This window comes from Pseudogymnoascus destructans (assembly GCF_001641265.1).
Source record: "Pseudogymnoascus destructans isolate 20631-21 unplaced genomic scaffold scaffold_2, whole genome shotgun sequence".
Taxonomy (NCBI): Eukaryota; Fungi; Ascomycota; class Leotiomycetes; order Thelebolales; family Thelebolaceae; genus Pseudogymnoascus; species Pseudogymnoascus destructans.
The window spans coordinates 1,878,986-1,899,579 of record NW_020167521.1 but is presented as its reverse complement, the minus strand read 5'-3'; the positions used below and the strand labels follow the sequence as shown (position 1 = coordinate 1,899,579).

Genomic DNA, 20,594 nt, shown 5'->3' with positions numbered 1-20,594 from the left:
AGCTCGCCATATCCGAACGCACACGCAAAATAATAATAATTGCGACGAAATCCGAAATCCCACCAACTATCTTCCAACAACCGCCAATCGCCAACCAACAACCACCCTACCTTCAACCCTTCTCATCCTCGAAATGGCTCCCTCCCGTAAGGATAAGAAGTCCGGCGACACCATCAACTCGCGCCTCGCGCTTGTGATGAAGTCCGGCAAGGGTACGTTTCCCAATCCCCTCCGTCCATATCCCCAGCATCAAAACTAACACACGCGCGCAGTCGTCCTCGGCTACAAGTCCTCGCTCAAGCAGCTGCGCATGGGCAAGGCCAAGCTGGTCCTCATCTCTGGCAACACCCCTCCCCTCCGCAAGTCCGAGCTCGAGTACTACGCCATGCTCTCCAAGAGCCCCGTCCACCACTTCAACGGCAACAACGTACGTCCCCCCCATATCCCCTTGCGTTCCTGAGAAGGACTTTCCGCAAAGTCTGGAGGAGTACTAATTCCCCGTCTAGCTGGAGCTCGGCACCGCTTGCGGTAAGATGTTCCGCGTTGGCACCATGGTCGTCCTCGACGGCGGTGACTCCGATATCCTGAGCCAGGTGGCTTAAGGAGTGAGAGTCTCTTTTTGGTGGTTTGGGTGGTCACTAGGCGTCATTTTGATGTCAACCGGAGAAATTAACTTGAGCGAGAAGTGTGGAGGGTACATTTTCCCTTTATATATACCCATCAATGCCAAATTAGCGTCCCACCCAACTTAAATGTCTACTCGTGATTATCAGAGATGACTATTACCCGGCGCGTCCTTGATACCACGCGAGACGAGATGGATTTAATACCACCACCCAATCCGCTATATCAACTTGTCGGCTCACAGGATCTAAGAGAGAAAAACTATGGGCAGGAGTAGTCATTGTACGAAAGATTACTACTGCGATTTTCAAAGACGCACCGAAGCGATGTGAAGGGTCCAGTGATTGGCAACGCCGCGAAATCACTTGCTACAGGTTCGTTCTTGCTGTCGTTGTTGTGTTGCTGTCATCTCACTTGTTATTCTCACCACCACCATTCTACCCCACCGTTGAATCCTCGCCCTGACATTCTGTTGATATGCCCTTTATCATCGCGCAGTGGCGTCAAAATGAACCGTAAATTCTCTAGTAGGGCATTTAAGGATGGAAACTCTTATCATCGCCTGGTACGGGATCGTTGAGATCTCAAATTTCTTGATATTTTGCTCCAAGTCCTGCTCACTACCTATATGTTGATACAAGTGCATTACGCGCAGTGTGTCCCTCCTAGACACTTCAAACCTTGCTCCCATCAGCGAACCGCCCGCAACAATAACGCCTAAATGCTCCCATACCCAGCCTTCCCCAAGCCCCGAAATTCCCGGTTCTCTATAACACACAACAATGCCTGTGGCGATGAAGTTTCTTCCACCAATCCAATCCGCCAACCTCTTACCGGTAATCGGTCGCGCGTAAATCACTCTTGTGCAAGTCTTTTGTCCAGGCAGGCAAATTCCGGTCACGCTCATACAAGAAACCGCAGTTGTTGCAAAGTGTCTAAGCTTTGTTAGTATCGCACAAGAATAAACACGGCCGCCACCGCGAGTGAACACGTAGGGAAGTAAGAAGAGAAACATACCCTTGTGCCAGCAGGCCCATCCCTCACACCCCACACAGCCGTTCCCCAGACCCGACAGTGCGCACACCGCCAAGTAGTCCTCTCATAATCATTCAAGCCACCACCACCCCCATACCCCGCAACACCCGAGCCCGTATCCGGCGTGCCTCTCCCTCCCGGAGTCCCCGAGCGACCAAGCGGACTCAAGCTACGGAAGCGCCGCTTCTTCTTGCTGCGCTCACCACGACCCATCCGCTCCTCCGTCGGCTCTCCCGGGTCGAAAAATCCTAGGCCGCCCGATTGCGGCATGCCGCCTAGCATGCCCGTGTTACTCGAGAATCGAGCCGTCTCGCGGCGCATGCGGCGGATCTGGCGCTCGCGGTCGCCTTCTCGCTTCTCGATCTCTTCTTTGCTGAGGACTTCGACCTTGGGCTCCCATTCATCGGCTAGGTGCTCGTTGTCGTATCTCCAACCGGCTTCGAGACCGTGTACGGCTTCGTTGGGGATTTCGCCGCCGTATCCACCCACGAGTCCCCCTGATTCGCAAGCTTCCTTTTTGAGGCGGAGTACAGCTTCGTAGATTGCGTGTGTCATTGCTGGCACCCACTCCCCAGAGAGTCCCATATCCGCGCATGTTTGTTTCGCAAAGACTTCAGCGGTTCCAGGCGGGTGCAGTAGGGACCATTCAAACTTGTCTGTGTAGAGGTTGTTGGAGAGATTAATGTTTAAGGTGATGATACAACGATACGTGTCGTCCGGGTTGTAGTCGTCAGCATCTTGTGATATGGGAACCGCCGACGCTGTAACTTCTTGTGTAACTGCCTTTACCGGCGTGGAGAATCCATTTGTTGACAGGTGAGGCGCATGTAGAGGAGTCCCTCGCCCGCTGACGGCAGGGGCGGAATGGTCACGCGACGCGGTACTTGCCCGAATCGTTTTGATAGCAGTTCCATTGGCAGCAGGTGTCTGCTGGGAGTGAAAGAGAGGGTGGAGGGCAACACCGGCATATTCTTCAAGCTGCGTGCGGATCTGCTTGCTGATCTCCATCGCCAGCGCCTGGCGGTTCGGAAGGTCCAGATCTTGCACCATGCATTGCGCGAACTGATCCGTGGTGGTAAGAGTCTCATGGAGGTTCCATAGGAAGATATCCTTTAGTCGGTAGGGTACTGTGACATCTGGTGTGCGATATACTGGTAATGAGGGATCGATATTATTGTAAGCTGCGCCTGATGGCAGAGGAAGAGGGGCCTGTGGAATGAAGGCTGGAATGTCGACGTCGATGCGAATTGGGACGAGAGTGAGAGGCAACGATGCCTGCGAGTGTGCTTGGAGGTCTGGCTTCCCTGAACGAGCCTTGCCCATCCATTCACGCCATACTCCTTGAACCTCGACTGGTTCTGTTGCTTCCTTTCCAAATTTGTCCGCGACGTCTTGCTTTGCCTGTAGGGTCTCCTCCCTCCTTAAGCTCCTCAAACCCGTGGGCCTGCGCCGTCCTTCATCGTCATCTTCATCGTAATCTTCAAACCCATCTTCAGCGTAGTTAATGGCTGTTGTGCCTCGTTTCGTTGTTCTTGACGATGGAGTCGCAACCGCTGCCGCAGGTTGTAATATTGGTGTGAGGAGGGAGTTGGCGTATGTCCGTAGTCGTGGAGCATAGCTAGAAATAAAAGCCTGGGGCGGTGCTTTGGCGGTCATTTTGTCTTGTTACGCATGCAAATTGCTCGGCCGACTTAATGAGAGCTGGCTAAGCTGTGCGTCGATGGCACGCCCTTGTGAAGTTTGGGGTGCGATTTAGCGCCAATTGGGGAAATAAAATCGTAGTCGGCTGGCGTTGTAAAGCCACAGCTTGCATACACTGCGCTTAGACCGTATATAATGTTGAGTGTCGAGTTTGCGACGGCCTGTAGGCTTGCTGGTGTTGGATTTAACTCTACCTGAGCTCAGTTCGTCGCGTTCTCGACTCAAAATCGCGATGCGATGGGATGAACGTCCGCGCTAGATGCTTATAGACTAGCTTAAATATATACGTCACGTGCGTTTCCTCCAATTGACAAGGCCTTACCAACCAACTTCACCAAAGCACACACTTATCTCAGTCTTGTTTGTAGCGATAAATTTTGGAATTATAAATACTATGAATACTAGACTGAATACTAGACTTAATACTAGACTTAATACTAGATATGGGAAAATGGTATATATTTGTGGTGGGGTTTTCTCAATAGCCAGCGGTACGCACTGTGTATGTTTTGCCTATCATCTCATTCATGGAGGCCTGATTCATTTATATCTCCAGTCGTCAGGAACAAGCACTAGGCAGGGAATGCCGAGACATTCGGCATTCCCTACCCAGTGCTCAAAGGGCTGCACACCTTCAAGCTGCCATGGAAATAACTCTCCTATGTCCTCTCTCTGCCTTTTATCTCAGCCAAGCTTTCATATGCCTTGGGCAAGTAGTACGGTCAGGGCCTAGTATAGTTTATCCCAGGCTTGAGCGGAGGGATGGAACGTAAACTATATCACAATGGGCATATACCGTATAACTGGGAATCCAGGTGGGTCGGTTTCATCTTGTTGGCCGCTGGAAGGTGGCTTAGCAGGGCCGATAGCTTGAAGTTGTGCAAGCTGGTTATCACAAGCATTGCACATATCGTTGGCTCGAAAGATATGCTGGACTTGGGCGGGGGTATGGAAACTGCACAAGGGAAGTTTTAAACCATTAAAAGATGGATGGAAATCTATAGTGATCCCGTGTCTCAATTCTGCTCTAAACTCATGTCAATACCTGATCTCATCACTCCTTTCAAACCCATAAATTCACTATCCATGATCACACTCATCACTCTTCGAGGCAACATAGTTTTGGAATGCTTTGTAATGTCTTTGATGCGTTGAAGTTGTCTGAATACAAAGCGCCCAGCAATTGTTGACCGATGCCACATCAAGGCCCAACTGCGAGCACCTAATAGAGCGATTCCCTCACACCACTGCTACGCCTAGAACATTCTTCACCATTTACCATGCCATCTCATGTGGTCTGTCACCCTTGCGGAGGGAGAAAGAGGATGCGAGGTAGCTGACGAGGAAGGGCTCCTTCTTGATGGCGGAAAGGATAGACTTGTCGACGGACTTTTGGTCAGCCGCGCGGTTGGAAGAAGGCTTCTTCTTCTGTCATGTTGTTAGTTTTCCCCTTTTAATCGTCGCAATTGGCTCTGGAATCTTACCTCTGGCTTCTCGCCCTGCTTGAAGAACTCGGCCTCGCCGGTCTTCTTGTCGGACGCCTCACGGGCGAAGTACTTCTCGTCGGAGATCTCCTCGATCTTCTTGGAGTCGACACCGGAGATATCAACCTTGTGGGATGTGGCGATAACGTAGCGGGCGTTGACGCGGCGGACGGGGACACCGTTGACCTTGAATGGGCCGGTGACGAGGAGAACACCTTGGTCGAGGGTGTTCAGGAGGATGACACGCTTGCCACGGAAGCGGCCAGCGAGGAGAATGAGGACGGTACCGGGGACGAGGGAAGAGCGAGGGGTGGAAGCACGGATGGTCTTGCGGACCTATAATATGTCTGTTAGCGATTGTTCTCTCTGCGAATCTGTCTCTGATATCCAATTGTGGCGCTGTCTGATGTCCATGCATTTAGGTCCATATTTTGGGTGCAACCCTGATAGCCTGATCGCACAATATCTCCAGACACCACAACCATCAATTTCCCAGATGACAATCCTGCAGTACGCCAGTCGCAATCTCTTGCTCTGGCTCGGGTTGGGTTTTGTAACGCACCTTCTTGTGCTGGGCCTCATCCTCGGCCGGGTACCATTTGCTGGCCTTTTGGCTGTGGTGAGGAATCTCTCTCGTCGACTTTCCGAAGGTCTTCTTCTGACTCTCTTGAGTTGCCGACATCTTGGACGAAGAACCGATTCGGTTTGTTCGTTGGGTATCGGTTCGTTGAGTGTTGTCGTCTTGGATTTGTCGGGCCTGCACTGTTCTGGTTGTCGCGACTCTCGTAGAGTTTTAGCATGCCCTAATGTTTTCGCTTAATTTTGTAGGGTTATCATGTTTGAGTGAGTGGTGGAGGGAAAATCCAAGGGCTAATGTCATGTGATATGTGGCTAATGAGAATGACTGTGTGGTTCAGCCACACCTTGGGCTAAGCTGCGGTTGACAGGTTCCGCTTGCTCCGCAAGGTAGATAGCTACATGACGAACGCGCTGCCCTCATAAAGCTGTGGTGCTTCTCCAAATCAACCGCCACAGATTTCCAACGACACCAATACCTTCACAATGTCTATTCAACCTATAATCACTTTCAAGGCGGGCCAGTGTGAAGTTGATGTAAGCTTCTTTTGCGCCACATAACTGAGATGGGCTCCTAACAACAGCTTCAGACATCAAGCAAGCCTTACAAGGTCACACCTTTGGCAACGAAGGGTTACATATATCTCTACTCTGAGGATGGTATGGTAGCTTTCCAACTATATTGAGCATGTGTCTAATGTTCCAGAACTGATCCACTTCTGCTGGCGGCCACGCCAAGCTCAACTCGACGAGCCAGAGCTTGATCTGATGATGATCCCAACCGATGGCCACTTTGTCCCATACGAATACAAAACCTCCGATCAGCCAACTTCCAAAACAAACGGACGCATCTTTGTCCTCAAGTTCTCGTCCTCCTCCCAGCGCCACCTATTCTGGCTCCAATCACAGCCGCAACGCGCCGATGATCCCAGCTCATTTTCGACCCGTGATCAGAAGATTGGGCAAATTGTGGACTCCCTGCTGCAGGGCGAGGATGTGAATGTTCGCAGCGAGCTTGAGGATGTACAAAATTTCAGGGGCGGAGACGATGAGGACGAGACTATGGAGGACGTACAAGGCCATGGCGACCCATCAGAACACCACCAAGGAAGTGGCGGAGGCGCTGGCCCAGATGCTACAGGTGGAGATGTCCGTGAGGAGGGCGAGCCGTCGAGGGAAGGAGGCGCCGAGGGCGGAAGAGCGTAGGTTATATCCACTGTGTTGCATTGCGTTGCGTACCAGGCGAAGTTAGCATAGGTCGAGCAAAGCTTTTAGGGAAAGCAAGAGGCGTTTGGTGACTTTGAAAACGAAGATGGGTGCTGTATATGCGGCGTTATTGCGCATTTACTTCTAGAAACACTATGCCATTGAACCTGCCTGCACCAAACGCTTCTTGTTGCGTCCCGGCCTGCACTCCTGCCAACGCTTGTTACTTCTTCTTGCCTGCACTTCCACCAATGTTTGCTGCCCAGTCTTAATATTCTCCTCCTCAATCATCGCTCTACTTCCAACGCAGAGCTAACTTCAAATAGTAATGCCTCTTTTTCCTCTGCCGCAGCACCAACAGATGCCCAAACCGCTGTCAACAACTTCCTTGCCTCGCTCCGCGGCAACAACAATCTCGCTCAAGGAGAAGAAGGAGGAGAAGGCCAGGGCCAGGGTCAGGGCCCATACATAACTCTCTCTGACCTTCTCACAACTTCCACCACCATCCCCGTAATCAACAATGCCACAGAAGCGCAACTCGACAACTTCCTCTCCTACCTGCCTCCGACGGTGCTGCTCTTAGCCCAAGAATCCTCCGCACAAATCGACGGCATGGAGCCAACCAGCGGCACAGTACAGGCGGCTTTGGAAGCACTTAGCGTGTCCCAAAAGCGAGCGATCCTGAAGAGAGTGCTCCATAGCCCACAGTTCAGCCAAGGCCTTGGCAGCTTGACGATGGCTCTACAGCAGGGTGGCCTGCCGAGCGTGGCCGAAGCACTGAAGATCAAGGTTGATAATAAGGCAATGTATGCACAGGGAGGAGAGGCAGTTAGGCAGTTTGTGGAGGGGATTAAGAAGTCGGTTGTGGAGGAGGGTCAATAGGGGGTGGGCATCAGGGGTACTTTTATGGGCTACAGATACTGGGACTGCGTATTCGAAACAATGTGATAACCGGACAAAGAAGAATAACTATAGGACCAAAAGTTTAATCGATGATTATTATACTCATTTTATGGATGGCGATGCTGACCGTGGATATGGATGAGAAGTCCCCTTGCATGCGGCTACCCCACGCTGGACCCTGACACTTACTCCACATCGCGCTGGGAAGGAACGACCCCGAAAGTATCACCGAGTACAGGTATCACCTCCTCAACATCCAAAAACTTTATACAGAGGCTTTGCAGTGGGCTTGATATCCTCTAGTTAAATTTCATGATACATTCGCATTCTGTCCAAATCCCAAACAAGCTTCGCCCACATCCAACTTCATTCAGGCCTTACTAATGGTCTTCTCCCAGCCTTCTGCTTTAGTCTTTAACGGCGCCGTCATATCTTTCCGATGTTGATTGTCCACTGGCTGGTATGCCATGCGCTCTTGTACAGAAGAAGTTGTATCATAGAGGTACCTGTCGAGGGTCGCGACGATTTGCTAGCCTTTTTACTGCAACGATGCGTCAGTACTGGGGTATTTGCCAAATAGGTGGTGGGCATGGGGAACTATAAAAGGGTCACATACTCTTTAGGCCTCGAGGCGTGCTCTTTCTCTTTGGCATTGGAAGGCTGAAACTTTTTTTTCTTTTGGCTGGCTATCCTTGCTGCCTAGTGTCAGCTTGGCTGCGTGAGAGGCCTAGCCTTGTTGCGAACTTACCAGTTTAGGATCAGGTACAGGAAAGGCTAACTTTTGATAGACAGGGCTGGATACTGATATCAATGTCGAAAACGGTCGAGATATTGATGATGTTTGATGTATTCTACTACGAGAAGATTGAAGAGTTAATCCCTTCTTATATACAGGTCAAAATACTGCGTCTTTTCGCTCTTTGGAAGTTCTGTCTGACCCAGTCTTGCCCACAGCCCCCATCTGCCCCTCGCGAATTGTCGCGCGGTGGTAAACACAGTTACCATGTTCAGTCCCGCGGAAGGCACTCATACATTGGTCTCTGAGTCCGCGAGGAGCGTGCCCAGTGCCAGGAACTGTTGCGCCCTAGGCAAGATGATTTTGCAAGCGCGAGGTACGCGTGGGGAGCGGTGATACATAGGTGGCGTTGATTTGGGAGGTGGCTTGCAGCCTTGCATGTATGTACCTTGCAGTCGTCTGCCCATTTATTTCACATATTGGATATAATATCTTTCTCTTTGCAGTGTATATCTGCATTTTTTGTTGCAGTTCGTTGCCCTGTCGAGTGGCATTCCCTGATACAGACCGTGTCGACCCCCCGACTATGAGCTCAAGTCTGGGTGTGGCATACCAGGATCGATAAATACATTCACCCCACAGTCACATTGTACAGTACGACCTATTCACCTATTCTCAGGAGATGCAATTCCCGAAACACAAATAAGATATACAACGTTAAAGCGTGCTGCGTCGGTCGGTCTCATTTAAAGACGCTTAACCACAAGTGATTCTGCCCGCGACCGATTTTATCAAAGGGGACAGTAACTTACCATGTGTTAAGGCGCCAATAACGCTTGGCCCCCGTGATGGGAAACACGGATGGAGGAATCCAGCCGTTGTTACTGTCTCCTATAATATGTTCTATATTGCTAGAGTACCGGGACACTGTCGAAGACAGAATTTCCCCAGCAGGCGATGTCAAGAACTTGGTGACGAGACCTGGTGACAAGAACCCGGCGACAAGAACGTGGTGAGAAGGACCTGGCGAGAAGAACCTCTCGGCGACAAGAACCCAGCACGCGCCTGCCCGATCTACGCCGTGTATGAAATGGTGTCGAAAAGTCGTGCAATGATAAGTGGGCAGGATGGTAGGTCATATTTGAGTCTTCTTTGTTATCCGATCGCTCGGCACAGCGTTATGTCTAATCCTCTCAGTCACCCTTTTTATATATTTCTCTCCAATACATGCATCAAAAATTAAGTGGGGATAGCTGGGATTATCTAATAATAAGCCGTGATTATTCGTCTGGTCTTTTTGGTTGTCCTGTTCGCATCTGGTGCTGTCGAAAATCTGTTGAGAAATATTTTCTCTACCTCTGAAATATGTAGCGGGAAAGGTCAAATGTCATGTCATATTATCTATCTCGCCCCAGAAAATGTACAGATACTCCACAAAGCGCTCGCTACCACCACCCCCACCGCTCGACTGCTCTGCTCACTCACACACCCCTTTCAAACATACTACCTCTCTTAGCCAGGGAGTCCGTACCCCTCACTTTTCACTAAATTCGTCGCACATCCCGCCCCGGAATTGCACACAGCATTCTCACTTCGCAGCCGTCATCACGACGCCCTCGTACTCTCTTGAAGCGATATACTCCAGGGTGCGCTCAAAGTGCCTCCTCGGGCCCTCAATCGTAGCCGCGTCCTGGTTGGTCTGGAGATTGGAGTGGATGAGCTCGATGAGGCCGTTGATGTACTTGATAGTCACCTAGCTATTGTTAATAACGCGAACAACGGCAGAGAGGAAAAGGGACAACTCACGGCTTCGTTCTGCTGGTCGAAGTAGTAGACGTAGCGGTTCAGGATCTCGACAAAGAGCTCAACTGACACCGCGGTGTCCATGCAGGCATCTGCGACGCGAAGGGCGCGCTGGAGACATTCCAACACGCGCTTGCCATCACGGTAAAGCTAAATAATGTCAGTACAAAAACATTCTCCAGCGGATTATCCAGTACTTACCCCTTTCTCGTCTTCCTCACCCTTCGCAGCGATCGGCACAGCCCACCACAAGTGACTCGCCAAATACACTGCGCGGCACTGATCCGGCTTCTTGAGCAGCTTGCTGCCATGAAGCGCGCACTTAGTGATGAGGGTATCGTAGTTCTCCTTGCTGAAGTTACGCGTCTCGTGCAGCGCACCCGCAATGATACAGACGGCCTGGAACTGGGCGCGCGAGTCGCTGACAGCCTCCTCGTAGATGGTGAAGGCCTGAGCGAAGAACTCGTAGCTCACCTCCTCGAAACCATTCTGGTCGGCAATCTGACCGCAGGCGACGAATTGGCGCAGACATAGGTCGGCGGCGCCGTTGACGCGTGTGTACAGCGTTGAAAGTGAGGAGTGCATGTACTTGTATAGCGAGGAGGATTGCGTCGACCAGTTGTCGTCGTAGTGCTCGCGAGCCTTGTAGCAGTTGGCGAGCTTGATGGCGCTGGTGATAAGGGCTGGGGTTGTGAACTTGATGCGCTCGTTGCCCTCTGAGTAGGCCTTCTTAGTTGCTTGAAGAAGCTTAAATTGCGTATCGTTGTCGTCGCTGTGGATCAAATGAACAATTCTAGCCAGCCACCCTTGCTCCTCGATGGTCTCGTCTGTCTCTACGACCCTTCTTTGCTGGACACCTGGATAGCCTGCTGGCGGTTGTGAGCCCTCCTTGATCAACACCTTCAAGATCTCCAGTACGCTTTCTAATCCTGACACTGTGGACGTCTTGGTGTAAGTTTTCAGGAGGGTCTTAGCCACTTCACCAGCAATAGCGCGCCGTGTAGGGTAGGTTTGCGAGTTGATAAGGGGTATATATTGGGGCAAAGAAAGCGCTGTGAATATCGATGCGTAACTCTGTAGAGGGGCCTGGAGAAGGCTCAGGATGTTTGTTTGGGTGGCCTGCGAGTGCAGTTCGGGGCTGTTCGCGTGCTGCTGGCACTTGTGGTTTGCGTAGTCGAGGATCTTATCGACATAATCTAATCGCTCCGGATAAATATTTATAGCTAAGTTGGCCAAGGAGACCAGCAATGCCGTCGTGTCTTGTATTGGAAGGTGTTGAGCCGTGACCAAGTTCATGACCTGATCGAAGAATATCTCGTATAACTTGATGTTATCCAGGATGCCTCTACTCTTCTTCGCCGAGGAAGCCTCATCTTCGCTATTAGCAGGCTCATCCTTTGGCTCTGGTGCAGCGGGCTCTTCTTTCTTGTCCTCTAAGGCCTCAGCACCTCCTTCATATTTCGGAAGCTCGTCAGTGCTTTCCTCTGGCTCGCTCTTTTTATCGTCTCCGCCCTCAGCCGCGGAAGCAGCCTCCACTTCTTTTTTCTTCTTCTCACTGCTTAGGCGTACATCTTCCAAAAGCTTAACGAGGGCCTCCTCCTCAGTCTTTTTCCGCTCCTCCAATGGTTCCGGCTCTGTTTCCCTCGCCGCAAACGCAGACAGCCTATCCATGAGCCCAATCACAATCGCCTTGACATTGACATGAGGATTGAGTCTCGAAACAGCCGCTAAAAACTGATCCAGGGTATGAAGGTGAAACTCGTCCGGGAAGACCTGCGTGATGACCTCGAGCAGGTACTCCTGAGCAAGCACATCACGACATTGGACAACCTGTTCCAGAAGAGGCTGCAAAATAACGTTTTTGTATGCCTCCAGGTCGACCAGCTGGCTCAGCCGCACAAGATTGCTGCCAACCAGCAATTGAAGCTCCTGTCGCTCCTTCGTTCTTTGCTCCCGCTCCCTCGAATGGCCCTGGTGCTGCAGACGCACCCAGAGCTTGTTCATCTCCACGAAATTCGTCAGGATAAAGCTGATCGAGTCCTGCAGGTTCCCCTCCGGTCCGTCTCCATTGCCCGTGGGCAGATGGTCGCGGGCTTGTCCGGACAAGTAGTAGCGCAGGAAGAGGCCGCGGATCGGGTGCTGGACCCCTCGGCTCATCTCCATCATATCCTTCATGATCTCCTTCACCGGTGCATCTTCAATGGCCATGTACACGGTTCCCACGGTAATCATCAGGTAGAGCCGGGGCACGATGTTCCCAGCATATTGGACGAGCTCGTATAAGTCGGCCAGATGGTTGACGGGGTGCGATTCGCGGAGGTACACCGACAGATGTCGGAGAGCATCAAATACGGACATATATAGCTCATAGTATTGTTTGGGGCCGAGACTGCTCGTTCGAAGCTCTGATACCAAGGTCGAGCTACGCAATCTAAGTTAGCACCAGGACAGACCAAACCACAACCCGGGTATTCCGCCAAATCGTTCCAATCAAAAAGAGTCACGCACCTGCACTTCAACGCATCCATAAGCTTCCCCGGCGTCTCCAAGCACTTGCGCATCAAGTGCGTCTGCTGCCTCACCACCGTCAAGGCATCCTCAAGCAGCCGCGCCTGGTCCTCCACCGCCGGAGGTGTCGCCATGGTCGAGTTCAGCGATGTAGGATTCAGTTCTTGGTCGGGACAGGGTACAATGGAATGGGCATTGGTTTTCGGCTGGAATCGTTGGGGTTGTTGACTCAAAAGGTTGATTACTGGCTTGCGCGGCCCAGGACGTTGGCCTTCAGGTCACGACGTCTGCGTCTTCGCTAACTTACAGCAGCGTCATCCGCTAGCGCGGGGATGGGGGTGCCAGCGTCCACTTCACAAACCGTACTGGAACTCCAATATGATCGTCACTCACTCACAATAGGAAACTCACTTACGATAGAGCATTGTTGTTGTTTATTAATTATTTTATTCTAAGTCTAACATCACAGTTTATATATCCCCCGCCCAATCAGCACGGCTCTCCCATTCCACATGCTATGAGCCATCCAGATCTTGGTGCGCTCCCTGCTCCTCCGTCCCTCCCACCATCTTGATGCGATGTTTGTGCAAATCATCTACACCGTGTCGGTGATTTCGTCGGTCTGTCTTTCATCTATACGTGTCCTCATATACACATATCGAATCGGCGCTCTTTGTCGCCGCTGGTGTCGATCTGGGTCTGTTTTCTAACAGTCGAACGGCTGATCCTTTTCCGCATCAATTCTATCCAGCCCTTGTGTAGCTCGGTATGAAGGTATGAAGGTTATGGAGGCACTTCATAGTGCCGTCCATTCAAAATCAACTACCTCGCTGCTTGTGTCGAAGTCGTCGTTGAGTTTGACCACACAGGGTACGTCGTATGCCACATCCCATTGTCATAAACCTTGGCCGAGCTGGATGCGCTGATACTCGAGCTGAGCGTCACCGTGCTAATTATTGCACCCCCCGTCGGAGCTGCGACGGACTGGTACACCGTCGTGGGGATATACACCGTCTTAAACTCCTTTGCAGCCGACGGCGTTGCCACAACTGCCGTGACTGTCTCCGTGACCACTGCCGCAAACGCCGTGACGGTGATGTACACCTCCGCTGTGGACGCGCTGGCGGCCACAGTCTGTGTAACGGTGACTGTGCCCCCTTGGGCGCCGCCGTCGACAGGAACGACGGAGTAGTTTGCGCGAGCTACAAGAACCGGTTCTGGCTGCAAGTTGTTCGGTCGCGATATGAGTGGTAGAGCGACGGAGAGCGAGTACAGCGACGAGAGAGCCACCAGCGGCGTGAGTGGTAGCGGGGAGCGCATCGTGGATATTAATATGATAAACAGCGTTTGTGAATTGACTTTCTTCAGCGAGGCTTAGTCGTCTCCAACACAGCAATTGATTTCTGTCTTTCTCCGTTTGCTTTCTTGTTAATAAAAACGAGATGAGTAGCAGAAACATTCCAGACTATTTAGTCTCCATTCTTTCCATGACATCAGAGATATATCTCACCTCCTAAAAATCCTAGGGTTTATAAAATGGCTGGGGGGACCACGACGATGTTTCTGATATTCGAGGGGCTGGCTGGCGAGGCTGGGGGTCGGCTGTGATTGGCTGCCAAGCCTCACTTAAAGGCGGGATAGTGGCGCTTGTGGTACGTACCACTGGTTACTAGCGCGCTTACCAGCCTTCTCATATTTAGACGACGGGCAGCACAGGTGATCATGGAGGTCATGTGAAGTGAGATGTAGGGGATCTATGCGATTAATGTGTCTGTTTGTTTTCAATGTAGATCATATGATTGTCGCGCAAAATGCATGTTTCATTTTCTTCAGGTACTACTGGGTGAAAAACCGCATAAAAATACAGTATTTGTAAGGATCCTTGGGTTGAACAGAGCACCAGTAGTCACGTTATCGGCAGTTACTGACTCTCCTTCGGAGGTCCGCATTTCTTTTATTTTATATCTCCGCACAGGGGTAGCATTGCCGTCACGTGCGAGGCACGGGACGGTGGAGATGGAGGAGACGAGCCTCGGCTCATCCGCATGCTCCACTAATGCCTAGTCAAGTGGTCTTCGGTGCAAATCGCCCTAAGATTCTACATATTGTGCACACGGATATGAAACGACCACTGTCCTAGTTCATGAGAAGTCCATTTACGGCGCCCTTTCAATATACTCCGTACTTCGTAATTGATATCCTTAGTAATTGAACTACCTGAAGATGCTTCTCTCACAAGAAATTGTGCTGCCTTGCGGCCTCCGCTTCGCAAATCGCCTCTCTAAGGTACTGATGAAAGATCCAATGCACCTAGGTGGTTGACCATTAACAATATGCAGGCTGCGATGGCTGAGAACCTAGCACCTAACCACATTCCCAACGATAAGCTTATAAAAGCGTATGAGGAATGGTCGGACGGTGATTGGGGCATGATGCTGACTGGTAAGAAATTTGAACATGATCTGCTATATACGTACTAAGACCACATAGGGAATGTGATGGTATCAGACACTCACATGGGAAGTGTAAAAGACGTCGCCATCTCGTCCAATGCGTCGGCTCAAGCTTCCAAAGACCTCCAGGAAACGTGGAAACATTGGGCGGATACCTGCCAGCGTCACGGAACTCCAACAGTGGTCCAGCTATGTCATCCAGGGCGGCAATCGCCCCCAGGGGCAGGCAGCCGGGGATTTTTTGAGAAGACGGTCGCTCCATCTGCCGTGAAGTTGGACTTTGGACCTAGGATAGTCGACAAACTTGCCGTTTCTCTTGTTTTTGGAACGCCAAGAGAGATGACAGTCGACGAAATCTCAGGGGATGGCGGACTGGTCGATCAGTTCGTAGCAGCTGCAAAGCAATGCATGGATGCTGGATTCAAAGGCGTACAGCTCCATGGAGCGTAAGACTATCTATGCCCACCCATACTAGATACTGACGATTCTCACAGACACGGGTATTTACTTGCCCAATTCCTATCGCCCCAGACAAACCGGCGCACCGATGAGTTTGGCGGAAGCCCTGCGAAGAGAGCTGAGATTGTCCTCCGCATCATCCGCGCTGTTAGAAGTGCGACAAGTAAAGATTTCTGTATTGGTATCAAGATGAACAGTGTCGATACAGCCTCTTCGGCCTCGCTGTCCGATACTATGGAGCAGATCAAGCTTGTCGTCGACTGTGGTATTGATTTTATTGAGATCTCCGGCGGCACGTACGAAAATCCTAAAATGATGGTCGATCCAGAGGCGGACTCTGCCCACAAAGCTCCCGCGAGTGCCGCTGCGAATAAGACATTCCAGAGAGAGAGTTTCTTCTTAGAATTCGCCAAAACCGTGCGAGAAACATTTCCAGACCTCGTCCTCATGGTCACTGGCGGCTTCAGGACTAGACTCGGCATGGAGCACGCGCTTAAATCAGGCGGCTGTGATATTGTCGGCATCGGGCGACCAGCAGCTGTGATACCCAGATTACCAAAGGAGATCATACTAAACACCAAAGACGTCTCAGACGAACAGGCTAATGTCACTCTGGCCGCGTTTCAGATGCCTCTCTACGTCCGCACGTTTGGACTGAAGCAAGTTGGTGCTGGGGTCCAAACTGTTTACTACGTGGCGCAGATCGGAAGGATGGGGCGAGGGTTAGTACCGGTTGATAATAGAATCAAGGCCAGTGCTTGAGACCATTATGTGCGTGGTTGGGCCCAATAGTCTATAGAACTAGAGAGGACGTGTGCTAAGTGCTACAAAACCGTCACTTGAAGTCAACGTCTGTGTAACGGGTGCCGCCGTTACAGTACATGTGGTATTTAAAGCGTGTTACGCGTATTCTGGTCGAGCTGGAATACTGTAGTCTTTTTGGCTTAGTGGGATGTAGCGCGAGCGTAACCGTACATCATTACAAGAGTATTCCGGCTCCCCAGTCAATGGGTTTTGATTGGCTCGCTAGTTAGGTGGGCTAAGCGAGCAATCATTGTAATTCTTTTACCTAGCTGACAAGGGGGCGTCCTTGGGGGCTTAAGCTATTATATACACACCTTAGCATCCTAATATTAACAGGCCTAGAAGCAAGTACGAGATGATATGCTAGAAGCCTCTACATCCATGCCGGGACATCACGGACTAAAGGGGGGGGTAATTGTAACAGGTGCTGCCGTTACAGTACATGTGGTTAGTGTGCATCATGGGGGACCGTCGTGTAACGCTGACTTCTAAACGATAGAAGACACAGAGGTTCTCTTGCGTAAAGGTTTACTTATCAGAGGAGGCAGGGGATTAGACACAAAGGCTTTCCAAGTAGCACGTTACAGTATTGTAAAGAATACTATATTGAGTTGAGCACAAAGCTCCTATCTAAGAAAATACTATCTACTTATATAGTGGCGTCGTGCCTCATGGGTAATCTGGATAGTTGGCGGATAGCTAGATATTCAGGATAGTTCGTGGATAGCTCAACTATCCAATATCCACTAGTTTCTGCAACTATCCATTAGCCCCGTCACATGGCAGCCTACCCCGCTTCCCACTGTGACTCACACGTCACGTTACTAGGCCCTGGCCCTGTAACCATGACATCATGTTACTATAGCCGTAACACGTCGGTTCAGAACCGTCAGTTCGAAATATTTCTAGACCGGACCGCAGTCTGGTCTAGAAATATAGACTAAACCAGCTAGACTAGTGTGTGTGGTCCCCTAACAGTTCCTTAGCAGACCAACTACAATCACGTGTATGAGGCACATGATAGGTAGCTTGAAAATATCTACAATCTCACCATATACTACAGAAGGATTACTATGAATATTACTATACAGTAGCTTTAGTAGAACAGTTTCATTAAGTTTCTACCATCTATCTACTTTGCTCATTCCTTCATGCCTAGAAATGCGAACCTAGTCATGTGAAGACATATAGCCTAGACTAATTTCATATCCTTCTGCTAGATCGTAACCTGCTTCGCATGAATTGCTGCAAGCTGCGCCACTAGTTTGGTTACTATAATGATTATTATAGAGGTGTAGGTTCACTTACCCTCAAACTCCTTAACTAGTGTATCTTAGCTGCTTCCTATAGCGTAGAGACTACAGATGATTAGAGTCAAAAATCCACCTTAAGGTCGACTATGATTTCACGGATAAGTCAGATAAAAGGCACACGTAGGATGAGGGGCTCTGTCGATTTTTAGTATCTCTTGATCTAACGAAGTGCAACGACTGTTCTAGGTTAGTAGGAAGGTCTATAGTAATCATTATAGTAATCAGCTTACCTCTAGACTTCTAATGACGCTTTAGCTTGAGTAGTGCATTAGCCGTAGTGTTTATAGGTGCTTTCCATGGGGCTTTTTGAGCAGAAGGCATCTTAGGTGCTTCTTTTGGATCAAACTTTTAACTAGGAAAGAATGAAGGGATTAGGCCTTTCTTCCTCTTCCTCCTCTCTAGTTGTGTGTTAGGGGGCTTAGAGCTGAAGTCTCTTTGGCAAATTAGTGTCTCTAGTTGAGCAAAGGTTGGTGTTCTTGTAGATTGTAACTTGAACTTGAACCAGTAGAGTCTGTGCCTAGGTTGAACTCTAAGCTGTTATCCTCCATTCTGCTGTTTCTTAGTTACTATAGCGATTACTATAGAGTAAGAGAAGGGAGCTTACCAAATAGCTAGTAGCAAATCACATAGTTGGGTTAGAGAGGTGTAAGGAGAAGTAAAAGTAGGAATTGAGGTAAAGTCAGGTTATTGTTATTTAGTAGGTGTTGCCACCTAAATAAAGTTCGCTTAGCGAAATATCGTAAGCTTCACCCATTATATGTGTCATACTGACATTCGTTGCACTCAGTTTGCTATCAAACTCAAGAGCAAACTTGGAAATCTCCTCCTACAAGTCACTATACATATTTTGGCTTATCACACCAACAACAAGAGCAATACTACTCAACGATTGCTACAACCATCTATGATTCATTACACGTCATCGCTCCTTAGTTACTGGGCCGATATTACCACATAGCATATCTCTACAACCCTCTATGATTCATTACATGACATCACTCATACTACCACATGACATATCTCTACCAACTAGAGGCCTAGGAGCATGAACGATAGCTCTAAAAGCTCCTACGAACCTCTATGATTCATTACATGTCATTGCTCTTTAGTTACCCACAAGATTGGTTAAGTTATGACATAATTTGTCTATGACATAATTTGTCTATAGGGGTACTCTGACCTTGGACCTCCTTTTACTTCCTATAGGCTACGAACCTAAGAGATGGTTCTATGGGATTCTCTTACGTCGACTACAGTTACCAAGCCTGGTAAGTCATGGAAAGTCTTGGAAAATGAGAGAACTACATTCCTTTAGCATAAATAGGATTGCCCTTTCCTTAAGAAAGGTCAAGCAGACAATACAGTAAATCGACTATCACATACTTCCACGTCTTTTCCAAGCTTCCAAGCATTCATCTTGTTACTCCTTGTTTCTGAAAAGTCAGTGAGGTGTTAATCTCTGACTTACCCCTGAGTTCCCAGACTCAACATTTGTTGCAACTTGTCTGAACCACTCCACTACATCACACACCTGATTGCTGTGTTGTGGAATAGTCTAAGCTATGACCCTTTGGCTCTGTTTTCTAAGACAGTGTGTTGTCTTAGTAAATTCATCCCTTCCTTGGGTGGCTAGATTCTCACATCTGGTGCACCCACCATTACACTGGTGACATTGAACTCCCTCTTCAACCCCCCTAAAAGTCGAGGATTTTGGTGTAGAAACCCGTATAGGTAGAGGCGTAGGTGTAGGCATAGGAGCAGGCTGTGAGTACGTACATAGCTTTGGGAGAGCTATAATGTGGCTTACTGGCCAAATTCCTGCTTTGATATAATTGTAGACTCCTTAAAAGTCTGTAGCCACATTTTGGTAAGATCCCTCATAAAGGACTGTAGGTCATATGTAACATCCATATCATGTATGGCAGCAAGCACAGCCTCTCTGTGCCAGTGCTTATACGGCTGGAAGATCCCCACATCTAGTGGCTGTAAAATATGAGTAAGATGGGATGGGAATGTGTATATGATAATATTGTGTTTTTTTGCCATAATGATGAAAGCCTCGCTTGTATGGCTCACATGAGAGTCAAGTAGTAGAACCTTCATTTCCTCAGAGGGAGTTTGCTCTGCAAAGTGCTCTAGCCACTGTAAGGCAAGCTGGCTGTTTGAAAATCCAGTGTCAGAGATCATGATGAGCTCTGTGCCTTGAAGGTTGGCGTGGTACCAAGAATCCATGTGTATTTGGCCCGGAATGATAAGTACAGGTGCTATGACTTTTCCAGTTGCAGACACAGCCTCAAGTATAGTAATAGACGTACGATTTTTAGGGCTTGGGGTGTAGAGCTCCTTTGCGGCTTGTGGCACAATCACATGCTCTCCACCTGGAATCCCAACCCGAATGCCAGTTTCATCCATATTCCAGATTGACTCTGGTTTTATACCACGCTCTAGTATAAACCAGCCGTACTCTTGAAACCACTTTAGAACTGTAGGCTCATCTTGAGCCTTCGTACGCTGCTGCGCAATTGGCTTCATAGTAATAAAGTGATATTCCTTAAGCTCATTCCGTATAAATTTTGTAAGCCAGCTTTGTGACGGGGGCAGCTGTGCTCCGCAGCTTACAGACAGCAGCAAATATCATATTCCTAGTTGCTCCAAGCCCTAGGTAATACTGCTCAAGGATCCATTTCTTTATGGCCTCTGTCTGCGCAGTAGAGAGTAGCTCCCTCAGTGTGGGAGCTGCTGGGCTAGTCGGCTGATGCTTGACTGTATCGTTGATTTAGGCACTTTGAAAATCTGACTGGCAGTAGTTGCTGTTTCAGAGGGGTTCTCTAGGAGCCACTCACGAGCATTTGATAGAGGAGTCCCTTCCATTAAATGAATTGCATATAATTACTATCTAAATACTATGGACAACTATGGTGGAGGTTTTGTTGAGGAGTGGCGGTGAACAGACGCACGTTCCGACGAGCTGCATATTGCTTCCTCTCGG

The 20,594-nt window shown here is 49.6% G+C and overlaps 8 protein-coding genes across 8 annotated transcripts; 4 read left to right on the top strand and 4 right to left on the bottom strand.

The window, feature by feature from the left end:
- Positions 1-68: 68 nt before the first annotated feature.
- On the top strand, positions 69-937 carry RPL30 (60S ribosomal protein L30). Its single transcript, XM_024464921.1, has 3 exons — positions 69-212; positions 273-427; positions 507-937. The coding sequence occupies exons 1-3, from the start codon at positions 134-136 to the stop codon at positions 600-602; spliced, it is 330 nt and encodes a 109-aa protein (XP_024327754.1). The 5' UTR covers positions 69-133; the 3' UTR covers positions 603-937.
- Positions 938-1,208: 271 nt separating this feature from the next.
- SFH1 (Chromatin structure remodeling complex protein sfh1 (SNF5 1)) lies at positions 1,209-3,657 on the bottom strand. Its single transcript, XM_024464920.1, has 2 exons — positions 1,642-3,657; positions 1,209-1,559 (listed from the first exon to the last, which is right to left on the bottom strand). Exons 1-2 carry the CDS (start codon positions 3,313-3,315, stop codon positions 1,455-1,457), a joined length of 1,779 nt encoding a protein of 592 aa, XP_024327755.1. The 5' UTR covers positions 3,316-3,657; the 3' UTR covers positions 1,209-1,454.
- Positions 3,658-4,338: 681 nt separating this feature from the next.
- VC83_01235 (uncharacterized protein) lies at positions 4,339-6,080 on the bottom strand. The gene is made up of 3 exons (XM_024464919.1): positions 5,407-6,080; positions 4,845-5,180; positions 4,339-4,788 (listed from the first exon to the last, which is right to left on the bottom strand). The coding sequence occupies exons 1-3, from the start codon at positions 5,524-5,526 to the stop codon at positions 4,636-4,638; spliced, it is 609 nt and encodes a 202-aa protein (XP_024327752.1). The 5' UTR covers positions 5,527-6,080; the 3' UTR covers positions 4,339-4,635.
- VC83_01234 (uncharacterized protein) lies at positions 5,907-6,626 on the top strand (the record flags this gene model as incomplete). Its single annotated transcript, XM_024464918.1, has 3 exons — positions 5,907-5,957; positions 6,011-6,080; positions 6,127-6,626. The coding sequence occupies 3 exons, from the start codon at positions 5,907-5,909 to the stop codon at positions 6,624-6,626; spliced, it is 621 nt and encodes a 206-aa protein (XP_024327753.1).
- Positions 6,627-6,745: 119 nt separating this feature from the next.
- VC83_01233 (uncharacterized protein) lies at positions 6,746-7,508 on the top strand (the record flags this gene model as incomplete). Its single annotated transcript, XM_024464917.1, has 2 exons — positions 6,746-6,879; positions 6,953-7,508. The coding sequence occupies 2 exons, from the start codon at positions 6,746-6,748 to the stop codon at positions 7,506-7,508; spliced, it is 690 nt and encodes a 229-aa protein (XP_024327758.1).
- Positions 7,509-9,540: 2,032 nt separating this feature from the next.
- VPS35 (retromer subunit) lies at positions 9,541-12,842 on the bottom strand. Its single transcript, XM_024464916.1, has 4 exons — positions 12,577-12,842; positions 10,270-12,490; positions 10,072-10,218; positions 9,541-10,018 (listed from the first exon to the last, which is right to left on the bottom strand). Exons 1-4 carry the CDS (start codon positions 12,708-12,710, stop codon positions 9,854-9,856), a joined length of 2,667 nt encoding a protein of 888 aa, XP_024327759.1. The 5' UTR covers positions 12,711-12,842; the 3' UTR covers positions 9,541-9,853.
- A 556-nt stretch (positions 12,843-13,398) lies between these two features.
- VC83_01231 (uncharacterized protein) lies at positions 13,399-13,896 on the bottom strand (the record flags this gene model as incomplete). The annotated part of the gene is made up of 1 exon (XM_024464915.1): positions 13,399-13,896. The coding sequence occupies one exon, from the start codon at positions 13,894-13,896 to the stop codon at positions 13,399-13,401; it is 498 nt and encodes a 165-aa protein (XP_024327756.1).
- Positions 13,897-14,688: 792 nt separating this feature from the next.
- Positions 14,689-16,409, top strand: VC83_01230 (uncharacterized protein). The gene is made up of 4 exons (XM_024464914.1): positions 14,689-14,862; positions 14,916-15,018; positions 15,067-15,475; positions 15,524-16,409. The coding sequence occupies exons 1-4, from the start codon at positions 14,800-14,802 to the stop codon at positions 16,248-16,250; spliced, it is 1,302 nt and encodes a 433-aa protein (XP_024327757.1). The 5' UTR covers positions 14,689-14,799; the 3' UTR covers positions 16,251-16,409.
- The last annotated feature ends 4,185 nt before the right edge of the window (positions 16,410-20,594 follow it).